Source organism: Morus notabilis, unplaced genomic scaffold (genome assembly GCF_000414095.1).
Source record: "Morus notabilis unplaced genomic scaffold, ASM41409v2 Scaffold727, whole genome shotgun sequence".
In the NCBI taxonomy this organism is placed as follows: Eukaryota; Viridiplantae; Streptophyta; class Magnoliopsida; order Rosales; family Moraceae; genus Morus; species Morus notabilis.
This window is the reverse complement of record NW_010366508.1, coordinates 132,928-147,678: the sequence shown is the minus strand read 5'-3', so window position 1 is coordinate 147,678 and position 14,751 is coordinate 132,928. Positions and strand designations below refer to the sequence as shown.

Genomic DNA, 14,751 nt, shown 5'->3' with positions numbered 1-14,751 from the left:
AAAATTTTAGTAGTGAAAGGTATTTGAAACAAGTAGCCACCAAATATTTAGTAGCAAATAACTAATTTATTGCTACTAAATTTTTTTTGGTCACCAAAACTAAGACAAATTTGTATACCTGTATTTTTTTTTCAAAAAATATATATAAATAAAATACTAAATATTAATTTAAAAATCTCTAAATATTTCAATACATATTAGAATAAAAAAAATACTAAGATTATCATACTTAAACAAACCCAAACACTTATGCAAATATTGTACTAGTAAAGTCTTAATATTACAAGAATTAAACGATCTAACAAACTGAAGCCGATGGTGGCGGTGGTGGAGAATCTTCTCTTTTTGGGACAAAAAGTCCAAGATGATCTGATGGCGGATTTATCTGCTGAAATAGCTTTTAAATAAGCTCATGTTGTTACTTCATTAGAATTTTCATGTCCGACATACGGCGTTTATTTTCCTAAACTTCATTTTGAAGCTTTTCATATCCTGCCATTTTATCTTCCAAAGCCCCGTTGTCCATAATTCAGCATTTTCAAGAGAGAAAAATAACAAATTCAAACGCAAGACGAGTACCAAAGTAACAAACATTAGATAATCTTGATACATTATCTACCGACCTAGCAGTGAATGGCATGATGGGGAACTTCTGGTCTATTTCACTGAAAATAAACCTCGAAGCTTTCATCTTCAGGTGATTATTCTTGTCCACGGCTCTCTTATAGATAGTTGTTTGCTTTTCATCCAACAACTTAGGCTGCAAGTTTGACATAAAAATTTATGCAGGTAGTCATATATTGTTGCAGAAGGATGATATCTGCAATTCATCATGACTCCTGAATAACGGATTACCTTTCCATCACCCGTGCTTGTGACGATATCAATTGCATCGACTTCATTCTCTTCGAAATCCGCATCATCAACTCTTGTATCTGGATTGGATACACTTAATACAACCTTATTCCCATCTATCACAAACTGCTTCAACTGGTGGCTAAGAACACCTTCAACAATTTTGCAGTCATAAGCAGCAGCAACCTTCTCAATTGCTTCTGTTACATCTTTGTTCTGACATGAAAAGGAATAATACAAAACATCTACAAGACCAACATAAATTAAGAAAAATGTTCCGCATGAATGCAATTTTATACACCATGTCTATAAAACATGTCGGCTAGATATGAACGTTAATATACAGGAATCAAATATATCTGTATTAGAAACAAAATCATTGCCTGTTAGAATATAGGCAACAGGGAAAGGAGGAAACAAATAATGCATTACTCACCTCGGAAAAGCTGCCATAGTCTAAATCACATCCAGATGTAAGAGTTCAGGTAAAAGATAAAAGGAAAAGCGGCACTATTCTTATGATTCTTACTTTTTGCAAATAATTGCATAAAGATTCAACCAAAAAGAGAATAAAATTTGCAATTTAAACAAAAATATGTCATCAAAATGTCGGCTAGCTGTGGATATCAATGTACATGAACCCCAAGTATGGTTAGGTAATTATAGGCAACAGGGAAAAGACGTAATCAACAAACACTTGATTACCTCGGCAAAGTTGCCATCAAACCATATTTCAACATGTAACTTCTCAGAGACAACCAATATATGCTGTAACACAAACACCGTTTGGTTCTGTGAAGCAGCATCAGAACTTAAAATATATTTGTCAAATGACATTTTTAGTTTGCCACTGACGAGCACTTGAGCAACAGACACATTGAAAAAGAGACTGAGAATCACACAACACAATAGGTTGCTCTTCCCTAAGAAACAAGAGAGAGACACATTGAAAAAACTTTATCAAACTGGTGGGTTTATGAACCAAGAACACGAATTCATGAACCAAACAAGAAAAAGAAGATAACCAAAGAACAAGAAAGATGCCCTTGAATCAAGAACACGAATTCATCTTCATATAACCAAAATAACCGAAACATAACTTCGGAATTCGATCGGCAAAAAATCAACAAAACTCAGATCAACAAATATGAAAAAACAATTAAATACCATAAGATATGGATTCTGGAACACCAAAGTCATGAGAAATTAAACCATAATGCCTGAAAACTTTGCTGCCGAAGCTGTTCCGAAGGCAATTAAAAGAATCTGTTCCCGAAGGCCGAATCCGACGGAGAGAGTGGAGAGTCCAGAGAGAATAGGGCGGAGAGGAAAGAAAAAGAAGAAGAAGAAGGAGAAGAAGAAGAAGAAGAAGGAGAAGGAGAAGGAGAAGGAGGAGAAGGAGAAGGAGAAGGAGGAGAAGGAGAAGGAGAAGGAGAAGAAGCGAGAATAGGGCGGCGCCGGTGGGTGAGGGTGGCCGGTGGGTGGGTCTGGACTGAGAGAAGGGCCGTCTAGGTTGAAAAAATGACAGAGAAGACCTAAAAAGGCAAACTTGAAATATTGAAACGAGAGAAAACATCCGTTCATTTCGCTGATTCGAGTTTAGAATTCGAGTTTTACTACAGTAAAAAACTTTCAGAAACAGTCACATTTAACTTTTTTACTACAGTAAAAAACTCTCACACAACATCACATCTCAACTCGAATTAAAAACTCAAATTAGCAAACCGAACAGGAAAAATGAAAATTTTTGGCGGTGTGGGTGTGTTTTGAATTTTTAGGGAGTGTAGATTAAAATCTTTTTTCCAAAAAAATATTATTTTTTTTGTTATCAAACATTATTTTGATAGTTGAAAGTATATTTTTCTAATTAAATTTTAATTCAGTAGCAGAAAAGCATATACTAAAAAAATTAAAAAAATACATTTTGATAACAAAAATTATTTTAGACTCATTATTCTAGTAACATTATAATAAAAAATATAGTGTTAAAGTTAAAATACATTAATCTACGTTAAAAAAACAATCAAATAGTAAGATCATATACTACTCTATGTGGAACATATACTTAATTAACAAGATCATATATATATATATATATAATATGAACATGTCTCTCGTTACACCTACATAAAATAATTAAATAATTGTTATACAAAATATACTAGAATGATTGTTAAAACTTAATATAGGACATATTTATGGAAAACAAAAAAAAAAATACACGCACAAAATATAAGTTTTAAAGTTTTTATATGATTTGTTACAAAATGCAACTTTTGGTAGCAAAAAACGCCTTTTTGCCACCAAAATATGAATTTGGTAGCATAATCGTGTTTTCTGCTACCAAAATTTAGTACCAGAAAATTATGTTTTTTGTTACCAAACATTATTTTGGTAGCCGAAAGTATATTTTTTGCTACAAAATTTTAATTTGGTAGCAGAAAAACATATATTAAAAAATTAAAAAATACATTTTGATGACAAATATTATTTTAGACTCATTGTTCTAGTAACATTATAACAAAAAATATAGTTTTGAAATTGAAATACATTATTCTATGTTAAAAAGTAATCAAATAGCAAGATTATATACTACTTTATGGGGAACATATACTTAATTAACAAGATCACATATATATACACATGAAGATGTATCTTGTTACACCTACACAAAATAATTAAATTATCAAATAATTGTTATATAAAATATACTAGGATGATTGTTAAAACTTAATATAAAACATATTTATGGAAAAATAATAATACATGCACAAAATATAAGTTTTAAAGTTTTTATAATTTGCTACCAAACCAATTTTAGTAGCAAAAAATGCCTTTTCGCCACCAAAATATTAATTCGGTAGGAGAATCATGTTTTCTGCTACCAAAATTTGGTACCAAAAAATTATATTTTTTGTTACCAAACATTATTTTGGTAGCTAAAAGTATATGTTTTGCTACCAAATTTGAATTTGGTACCAGAAAGACATATATTAAAATTAAAAAAAAATAACATTTTAATGACAAAAATTATTTTAAAACTCATTCTTCTAGTAACATTATAACAAAAAAAATATAATTTTGAAATTGAAATACATTATTCAAAGTTAAAAATCAATCAAATAGTAATATTATATACTACTCTATGTAGAACATTTACTTAATTAATAAGATCACATATATATACCAATGAACATGCTCTTGTTACACCTACACAAAATAACTAAATTATCAAATAATTGTTATACAAAGTATACTAGGATGATTGTTAAAACTTAATATAGGACATATTCGTGGAAAACTAAAAAAAAAATAAAACAATACAAGCACAAAATGTAAATTTTAAAGTTTTTATATGTTTTGCTACCATACAACTTTTGGTAGCAAAAAACATAGTTTTGCCACCAAAATATGAATTTGGTAGCAAAATCTTGTTTTCTACTACCAAAATTTGGTAGCACACACTTGATTTTTCGCTACTAAATTTTGGTGGCAGATAGTTAGATTTTACTTTCAACACTTGATAGCAAATGTTATATGTTTTGCTATCAAAAATAATTTAGTAGCAAATACCTCAGGCGGGAAAAAATTTTACTTCCTGGCAACATTTTGTTAACAAAACATGTTTGGTAGCAAAAAAGTAATATTTTGCTACCAAATTTTGGTGCTAGAATCTTATGCTTTTGTTACCAAATATTGTTTTGCTAGCAAAATTTTTTTGACAGGAACTAAATTTCATTTTTCACCATGTTATTTGTTACCAAATTATATTTGGTAGCGGATTATGTTGTTTTTGCGACCAAATTTGGTAACTAATGCCTTGATAATTTCAGCTACTAATTTTTGGTAGCAAAAAATATGTTTTACTACCAAAAATATTTTGGTATTAAAAAGTTTAGTATTTTAAAGTGATTATTCTTGTAGTGATATATGTATGTTTATATAAATATATATATATATATGTAGACACACACAAAAGGAAAGTTTTTAGTACGGTCATTGTACATTATCGCAAATGTAATATTTTTCGTACGAACTTTAACTTTTTTGGCATAAGATGGTAATAAATAAGATGGTAACACTAAAGAAATTTAATATTACATGGTAGTATACTATATTTATTGAGGGTTACACTTAAACAATATGATGACATATTTACTTATTAGGGAGTGAGACATAAGAGTTAATTTCATATTTACTCGCTCTTTTTTATCTTGGAGTGAAAATGAATTTGTGATCGCACTCAAATTTAGGATTGACGAATGCAATTCGCAATACCCATGACTCCTCTCTAGATTGGAACTCTTATTCTTGATATTAACATTAAATTATCATCTTACCCTTAATTTACTTATAAAATATATATAATGAAAAATAAAATTCAAAAAATAATAATTACAATCTATATTTATTATTTATTTTCCTAATATTATAATATTAGCCTAATTATTATTACTATAATAAATATGTACTTTATTATCTTTATTAACATTAATAATATATTTCAATTTTAACACATTTTTTATGTTTATTCATTTTATTCAAATTTTGACAATTTATTTTCATAGTTTAAATAATTATGCAATTTATATTTATTATTTCATCACCCTATTATTGTAGTAAATATTTTAATTATGATTAATTTCAATACAATAACTACACAATTTATTTTTTAAATTGAAAATACAAAATTTACTTAAATGGCATATATTAGTATTTTTACACCAGTTCATTCCCATTTTGGGTGTAAGTAAATGTAAAAGCATGAATAAGATTTAGAGCGACCCTGATTTCAAATCTTGTTACTAAGTAAACAACTTATTCTAACTCCGATTACTCACTCTGAATAGCCCATTCCGATTCATGGTCATTCTGATTACGCGTAGGTAAACTTGCCGTGATGAGTGTTACGTGAACGTACAAATCACATTATATATAATGTGAAAAGTGTTAGAGACACCAACTATAATTCTTTTTATTTTTTTGTAACAATTTTCAGTTGTCATCTTTTCAATATTGGCAAATACTATTGTTAATTGATGGGTTAATATGTTAAATCTTTATCGATAAGAGAATGATAATATAAAAAGTTAAGATTGGAGTTACCGTTTCTAAAATGCAGCAAAAAATTTAGTAACTTGATTTTATTCTCTAAAAAATTGAGAAAACCAATCACGTTAAACTAAACCTCAAAAATCCCCAAGCACCTCTTTTTTATTTTCTTTTTTTATTCCAACTAAAAATACCCAAGTACCTAGCAAGATGTTGTCCCCAATACAGGTTGGATTATTTATTAAAGTTAGTTTACTGTTTCCTCCCACTATATTTCTGTCTATTGATTCTTCTTGCTAATGTATAAGTGCTTCCCAAAAGAAAAAAAAAGTACACACATTTCTTTATTGGGAAGAACATCAAAGTTATGTGTTATAATATTTTAGATTGATATTAGATTATAGCAAAGTATGACGCATTTTAATGGAGAAGAATATCAAAATTATGTATGATGATGTTTCTATGTTATAACCTTTTAATCCTTTTGTTTTCATTTGACAATTTCCCAATCTAAATTAACATAACTTTGTCAAAATTATTCCTCATAATATCTTCATTAGATTTTAGTATATATATGTTTTTTTTACCGAATATGTTTTGTTCTATTGAGCAGTTCTTAGAATAAAAAAGTATTAATGATCTTTCACAAAAAATGATAATGACAAGAAAAAAAAAAAAGATTACTTCAATTAGTTCATCATCTCGTTGGCATATATATTATATATATATATATATATATATATAATATACATGTTAATGTTGTTGTTATTGTGGTTAGACAAATAAATTATGCTTGTTAATTTTCTAATGGAGATTAATGTATGATTGACAGTTTAATTATTCGTGTACATCTAATATCTACAGTAGCATGTACGGTTTATTTAATTTATTTTTTCTTTTAGTTACTTGTCCCCCACAAAAATACTGGCTGTAATTAAGTATCTGCTTTTGCCACCACAGCTGCATGCATGCACTGTAATGCCTTCGGTCCAACAACGCAATGGATGTCGCTTAAATAATTGCAACCTCAAAAATATTTAACAGAAACAGAAATATAGCCTTGGGTAAGTTATGTTTCCTTAGAAGGGTACACGCATCTACTAGTTATTTGCGTGAGTACCAAATAATTAGGTAGCTAGCGAATGCATTCTCCAACATGATGAAAAAAAGAGATCATGACAGAACATTGGAGTGTTGTACTCATTGTTAGTCGAGTCATAAATAACATCAAAAGAGAAAGATTAATTCTATTTGTCCCCGATGAGGTTATACCTCTATTCTCTTATAAAAAGGTAGCCTTCATGTACAAGGCTCACTCTCTTAGGCTATATTCCCATTAGGGTATATAACATTTTTCCTTCTTAATTAATGTGACGTGTAATTATAATTCACGTGTTATGATACTATTTGAGAAATATAAAAGTTGATACTATAAGAAGACATGAGAGTCGATTATTCAGTTCCCACGAGATTGGCGAGTGCGTAGGAAGACCTCACAGATAACGTGGCAGTGCACAAAAATGCTATGAGGACGAGACTAGCTGATGCGTACCCTTTTGCACAGAAATCATCAACTTGCTCAAAAGAATAATAATAATTACTATCAAAGAGTCTGTTCATGTCTTTGGTCACACCGAAACCCGCAGCAGCACCGGTGGCTAGCAAGTACGATATAATCTGGTCAAATTAGAACATATTTCGTATCATTCTTTCAAGTTAATTTAGAAAATTGTGTAGACCAGAAAGAAAGTAATATTTATGAAGTTTACGTTATACTTCACACGATAAACGCGGATATTTTTCTCAACGGCACACATATTAATTAGAAACAAAAAAATAGTTCCTTTACTTGTATATTATAAAGTTTTGTGTGCATTTTATTATTTTGGTCTCTGAACTTTAAACAATTACTTTCTGAATTTTTAATTTTGGCCACTTTAATCCTTACACGCTAAAGTTAATTCTTGATATTTAAAATTTCATATATATTATCACGTTCTAGATGCATAGTTATAGAAATAGTTACATTAAATGCTAAATACTCTCTTCATTGTTATTACAAACCATTAAAATTAGACCATCTCGCATTTAATATAACTATTTCTGTAAAAATTTTGGTTAACGCGTCTAGAACGAGATTATCTCTAAGAAATTTTGTAAGTCAATGTACAATTTTAGAGTCTGGGGATCAAAATGGTCAAAAATCAAATGTTCAGGGATAAATTATTAAAATTAAAAATTCAAGGGTTAAAGTGACATAATGCACATAATTAAGGGACAATTAAGATAATTACCCCATTTCAAATTTTGTATGCCCCAGCCATATTAAATGAGTATGAAGCGGTTTTATGAGAAAGGAATCAAGTATAATAGAAACTGTTAAAATATAAAATTATTGTTGACCCACTTCCTATCAACTTAAATTTTTTAAAATTTTGAGATGGATCCATAAACTAACAGAAACAACAACTACATCTCAAGTTCTAAACTAGTTAGATTGAACTGCTTCATTTCACACCGAATCTTCCGATTTAGTAGGCAAAGAAAAGCCACACAGATGACAGAAGAAACCATTGGCAATAAAGATAATAATGCATTAGGCAACCATAGGCAACTAGCTAGGTTGTTCTCTCTCTGCACGATCTCTCATCCTATAAAGACGTGATTTGTGTAAAACACTGTTATTCACTACTAATGTGACGCTCACACAATCGATTATGTTAAATTTTAAACGACTTTTATAACTGAAGGGTAAAACATGAAACAAGAAGCATAATTTAAGGTGCCATAAAAATGACAAGAAACAAAATTATAGACCACAAAATGGAATTACCTTGTCACCATAAAAGTCGAACAAAAGGTTGACTTTGCCAGCCTTACAATCGCTAATTATATAATGGTAGATTGAGAATGCGAGTCGAAGGAGACTATATGCAATTCCAAAGACAATCACAGAAAGCATATATCTGCATTTCAATATCAAATAATGTCTCATATACCCAAGGTAACAGTACTTCAACTTAATATTAAGGACCAAATAACATTTAATTAATAGTTTTAATGGTTCCTTAAATATTTATCTGCAATGAGTATTATTGTTTTAACCGTATGATTTTTGATCAAACAATTGTAATAAATTAAGTAATTGATTAAAAAAATGTATGCAATTAATGAGATTAGATTTTTATCACGCCACATTATCATATATATATATATATATTTAATGATAAAAATGTAATTATTGAAAACTGATCGATGTATATATATATATATATATATTATATACCTGTAAGCATAAAGATCATCAAACTTGTGCACTCCATATGTTACCAAAGAATATTCCCGGTCAATGGTATCGGTGGCAAGAACAATTAGTGCTATTAACAGGAGAATAAAGGTAAAGACCCACAATACAAGACTCACAATCCATAAAACCTTAGACTTTTCCACCTTTTTCAATCCTTCAGATGGATTATTATCAACTGGAGTTGTACTTTCATTGCTAGCCATTTTAAACCAAATTAGGGATCGATTCTGTGTCGCCCTTTTCTGACTTTATTTTGTTGCCCTATTTATATATAGTACTCAATTTCTTGTCATCTTGAATTTTCCAACAATGTTTTTTCGCTTGTTTTGTTCCTCTTCACAAGTCTTTCGTGAAAGGGACTTGAGAATGGACAAAAATATAGCTAAAAATTTTCTTCATCAGCTTAGTTTTCTCAAAAACTGTCTTTTTAAATCATGTCAATTAGTAATTGTCGGAATTAGTAAATACCTCATGAGCTGGCCAAAATTGACAGGTAATTGAATTCATCGGCACGCCAACCGTTAGATATCACCGTATAGCTTTCATTTATATAATTTTTGTTTTCTTCCATTACATATAAAAGTTTTGGCTTAATTCACTCGTCCTTATCAAAATTTGGTTTAGATGCTGGTTAGGAGTAGTCTAGTGTGGTAGCTTCATATTTGATTCATTAAAAAAAAGGCCAAATTTCTTGCTTTTCAAGTTTAGCAAAAAGATTTTACATATATGATCATTATTAAAGCTAGTTGGACACTTGGACTCCTGTACGTGGGGAATAATTCGTGTGTTAAGTTTTAATTATCGTGTTATTATTAAATCATATAAAATATGATTTAAAATTCTAAAAAAGAAAAAAAATGAAAAAAGAGATGCGTTAAAATACACATTTCAATTAAACTTGTTTTAAAGTCGAATATTATATATGTATAGATAAGTATAACATATTAATTGATAAAACTATTCTGTTAAAGTGAGTCATGTAGAAAATTAATCAAAGTGTACATATGAAGAAAACTATAAATAAGGGTGCGTTTTGAATAATTATCTCAGTGGGGTAAAAAAAATTTAACGGTTAAATGTATATTTTAATGGATTGAAATGAAAGGTTAGGAAATAAAGTAATAAATAAATAAATAAATAAGGATGTATTTGAAATAATTATTTTAGTGGGGTAAAAAAAATATTTTAAGGACTACCTTTTTTTTTTTTGAAAGATTTTTAAGGACTATATTTGTTAGATGTATATTTTAGAGGATTACAATCAAAGGTTAAGAAATAATTAAAAGAAAAAAATTCAAATGAGGATGTATTTTAAATAATTATTTGAATGGGTTAAAAAAATATTTTAAGGGCTATATTTATTAAATGTGTGTTTTAGGGGATTAAAATGAAAGGTTAGGAAAGAAAGTTAAAAAGAAAAAAAAAAAAAAAAAAAAAAGAGGAAGAGGACGAAATAACTTGACCAAAAGTTTGAAATGTGTTTTTGTGAGAGAATGAATAGTAAAATGTATTCACATTTGCAAGTAGTCCCAAGACCACGTGTAGCGCTGCACTGTTCAGACGACATGTCGTTTACTTCTATGCAGAGACAAAGACGTGTCTCGTTGTTTCCTAAAAGGCTATAACATAGTCACGGACTTTTTTATTTAATTTAATAAAAACTATAAACATCTACTAGAATTATGCTTAAAAAAAATATCACTGCATATATTTCCAAAGGAAAAGAAAAAACGTTTCGTGGAATACAAAACGACATTTCGGCTTCTTTGATACTGTTTATCTCCTTAAATTGAAGTACAAGTATAAAACCACTCATTTCGCCAATAATCCTTGTCAAGCGTCCTAATTTCGTTCTGCGTGGATGTGGTCGGTTTTCACATATAAACCTGTGTCGTTTTACTTCAATGTCGTTTTTGGTAAAATCAACATTGAGTCCATTACTTGTTCTTCATATTAAGCGTTAGTACTTCTACACTTTATCTTTTTAAATAAAATAAAATAAAATTCATTTATAGAGATAATATTCTCCTGCCTTCAATTTGTAAATGTAATTCGTGAAAATAGGGGTAGGTATTAGATGGAAACCAATATTTTTTTACCATCTATAATCCAATCCAATGAAAACTCTTTGAAGTCCAACCAATTCAATCCAATGCACTATCATTATTCATTTCCATCGGATCCAATATCCATTAGATTTGGATTGGATTAGATGATTTGATTAGCCTAAGCTTTCATTGAAACTTATTAAAACTTACTAAATTTTGTAAAACTTGCTCAAAATGATAAATCCATTACTTTTAAGACAATTTAGTTCCTCATCATACATTCATCATCCAACATAAAAAATCAAAATCTTCGAACATAGCAAACAAAATGATGAATCCATATATTTTCAAGACAATTTGTTGATTTGTTCAATTGATTAATGAGTGGTTTTTTTATATTTTTTATATGCTAAAAAACTTTCATTATTGTTTGTTATATACATAATTGATTGTATATCCTTTAAAAAAAAAATTGATTGTATATGATATTATATGTAAGATAATACATTGGATTTGATTGGTTTTATTAGATTTTTTATTAGAATTTGAATCCAACACATCCAACCCAATTAAATCGGATTAGTGAAAATTAATAGCATCTAAATCTGATCAAATAGTCTTTTGAGATCTAATCTTTCTTGGATGGATTGAATTGGATTGATTGGATCAATACTCCTACGTGAAAGTTAAGTAGGTAGCTATAGTATATCAAACATTGACTAATTAACATATATACTGCATAGATTACCTAATTGACATATATATTAATAATATTTCAATATCTATTTAATCAATAATACTCGACCAAATGTAGACAACGATAATCACATCACAAGTCTCAATGCATCTATTAGAAGGAAAGAAACGAAATTAAACTAGATAACACAAAAGACATTAAAAATCATATTCCAAAACAGAAATATAGAATATATGTATGTATACATCTATACCCTCGATCAATTACTGGTTTCAGATTCTTTTTTCTGGAGTGCGTACGCAGAGTGCACAGATAACACGGTGCTACACAGAAATGCGAGAAGAAGAATGCTTGCTGATACAGACGACTTGTCGTAGAATCGAGAAAAAACTTCATACGAAAAAAAATTGTTCTGAAAATCTACCGTCACAGCAAACCCTGCAGCAGCTCCACTCGCCAGCATGTACAACATAAATTGTCCATAAAATTTATTTTTTATGTTCAATATTAGGAAATTTGGATTTAATTTTGTTTTCTAATGAGAGAGTACTAAAGTATTTCTGTCAAAATAAAATTAAATGAACTTAACGAGCTCTGGCATGTGGACTAGTTAATTATAACAAAGCAGCTGAACTCAGTAATTTGCGAATTACAAGTAGCTGTTATTTTTTCAATTAAAAATGTTTTTTTTTTTTTTTTTTTTTTTTTTTTTTTTTTTTTTTTTTTTCCCTGAGAAAGCGAATAAGTAGTTAACAACTTGCTCATATGAGTGCTAAGGTATAAATATATTTGTTATATGTATATTATATGTATGAGAGAATGAGAAGAAATAACACAATTTATATTAGTAAATTATAACACAATTTTTTTAAAACATGTAGTTTATAGTACAATTTAATATCTTAAGTTTTTAAGATTACTAAAAACTTAAAAATACCTTTACACCCTCTCTTTCCCACCTCTCTCCTTATTGGTGACTGGCGGCTCTGATGATTGGCGGCCAGCAGCTGACGGTCGACAACTGCGATCGGCGGCTGGTAAATACCATATTCACTGGTGATAGACTCCGGCACCGGCGGCCAGTAAATATTGTATTTATCAGTAAATATCATATTTACTTGTAAATACTATATTTATTTAAAAATCCGGGCGTCGACTCTGGCAATAGGTAAATACAATAAATACCATATTTACTATAAAATACCATATTTACCAGTAAATATCATACCATATTTATCCGTAAATCCGGCGTCCGGGTTCAGCAACCTTTAAATAACGTACTTACGGGTAAATATCACATTTACCTTTAAATACCATATTTATCTAAAAATACGGACACCGGCTCCGGTGATGGATAAATACTGTATTTACTAATAAATATTGTAATTACTTATAAATACTATATTTATCTGAAAATATGAAAATCCGGCCATCAGAAAAAGTGACTGGTAAAATACCATATTTATTCAAAAATATGACTAGTGTAATAAAATAATATTTATTGATAAATATAGTATTTACAATAGACTTAACTAGAAGGGGGTAGTGGAGAGATGGCGTAGAGGTATTTTTTTAGTTTTTAATACTGTTGGAAGTCTTAAGATATGAAATTGTACTATAAACTACATGTTTTAATTAAAAATTTTGTTATAATTTACTAATCACCCTATTTATTGTGTTATATGGTGTATTTTCTCTATATATAAATCAACTGGTCAGGTATTTGTGTGTACCTTGTCAGCATAAAAATCAAACAAAAAGTTGCCCTGTGCACTATTTATGACCTTGTAGAATGAGAATGCAAGTTGCAAGAGCGTGTATGCACTACCAAAGACGATCGTTGAAGCCTCGTATCTGCACTATATATATATATATATATATATATATATATATTGTAAGGAGTACGTATCTGTTTTTAATTCTGTACTTATAAACTTTATTACGTATGTATAGCAAGTAATGCATGCCAAAATTGAAAAGAAGAAACTACTAGAAGGAAGTATTATTAATTTACTCCAGCATATAAAACTTTCGCAAGTGCATACGAATATGCATAATGGCGAGTAATATATTTTAATGCAAAAAAAGAAGATATCGTGTTCTACGCATAAAAGAAAATTTGGTTTGATCTGTATAGTATTGGTGCCTATAACAGAAAATGGCCATGAGATTCAACAACTTTTGTCATATAAAAAATAAAATAAAATAAAAAAGCTTTCTATTTTTCATAGAAAAATAAACTGAACGTTTTCAGCCAAGACCGATTAAAAATGTTGTGATTTTGAGGTAATTAGTCGGCATAATGGATTTTGAAAATAAAAAAAGAAAGGGTATATTTGTTTCTAAATATACGTAAATATTCTTTAGGAAAGGTAATAACAGATATAGCCATTAATTAAGAAGGCATATTCATTATATATAAGACTACCTCTTACCGATAAGCATGAAAATCCTGAAATCGGAGTTCTCTCTATTGTTGGCAAGGACAGTAAGTGATATTAGTAGTAGAACAAGAGTAAGAATCCTTAAGGCCTTTATTTTATATAAGAACCACGCTTGGATGTAATATTTCTTGCTACTTCATTAATTACCACCGAAATGACACTCATCATAAGAACAAATTAAGTAGTGTAATTTTATGTATTAGCGAAAGGACAAGTTCGGTGGATAAATTTATTGAAACATATTTTCGGGCCAATTATCTCTTATTATACTTCATAGTTAACATGCAATTGGCACTCTTTATGGAGGACTACAAAGTCGTTTAATTTTAATATTAGTCTCGAAACTAT

At 29.1% G+C, this 14,751-nt stretch overlaps 2 protein-coding genes across 2 annotated transcripts; both read right to left on the bottom strand.

Annotated features, from left to right (window-relative positions):
* Positions 1–298: 298 nt before the first annotated feature.
* Positions 299–1,692, bottom strand: LOC21394670 (ERBB-3 BINDING PROTEIN 1). The gene is made up of 4 exons (XM_024173694.1): positions 1,561–1,692; positions 856–1,071; positions 593–760; positions 299–385 (listed from the first exon to the last, which is right to left on the bottom strand). The coding sequence occupies exons 1-4, from the start codon at positions 1,690–1,692 to the stop codon at positions 299–301; spliced, it is 603 nt and encodes a 200-aa protein (XP_024029462.1).
* Positions 1,693–7,359: 5,667 nt separating this feature from the next.
* On the bottom strand, positions 7,360–9,417 carry LOC21394669 (CASP-like protein 4D1). The gene is made up of 3 exons (XM_010110448.1): positions 9,194–9,417; positions 8,741–8,873; positions 7,360–7,584 (listed from the first exon to the last, which is right to left on the bottom strand). Exons 1-3 carry the CDS (start codon positions 9,415–9,417, stop codon positions 7,360–7,362), a joined length of 582 nt encoding a protein of 193 aa, XP_010108750.1.
* Positions 9,418–14,751: the final 5,334 nt, after the last annotated feature.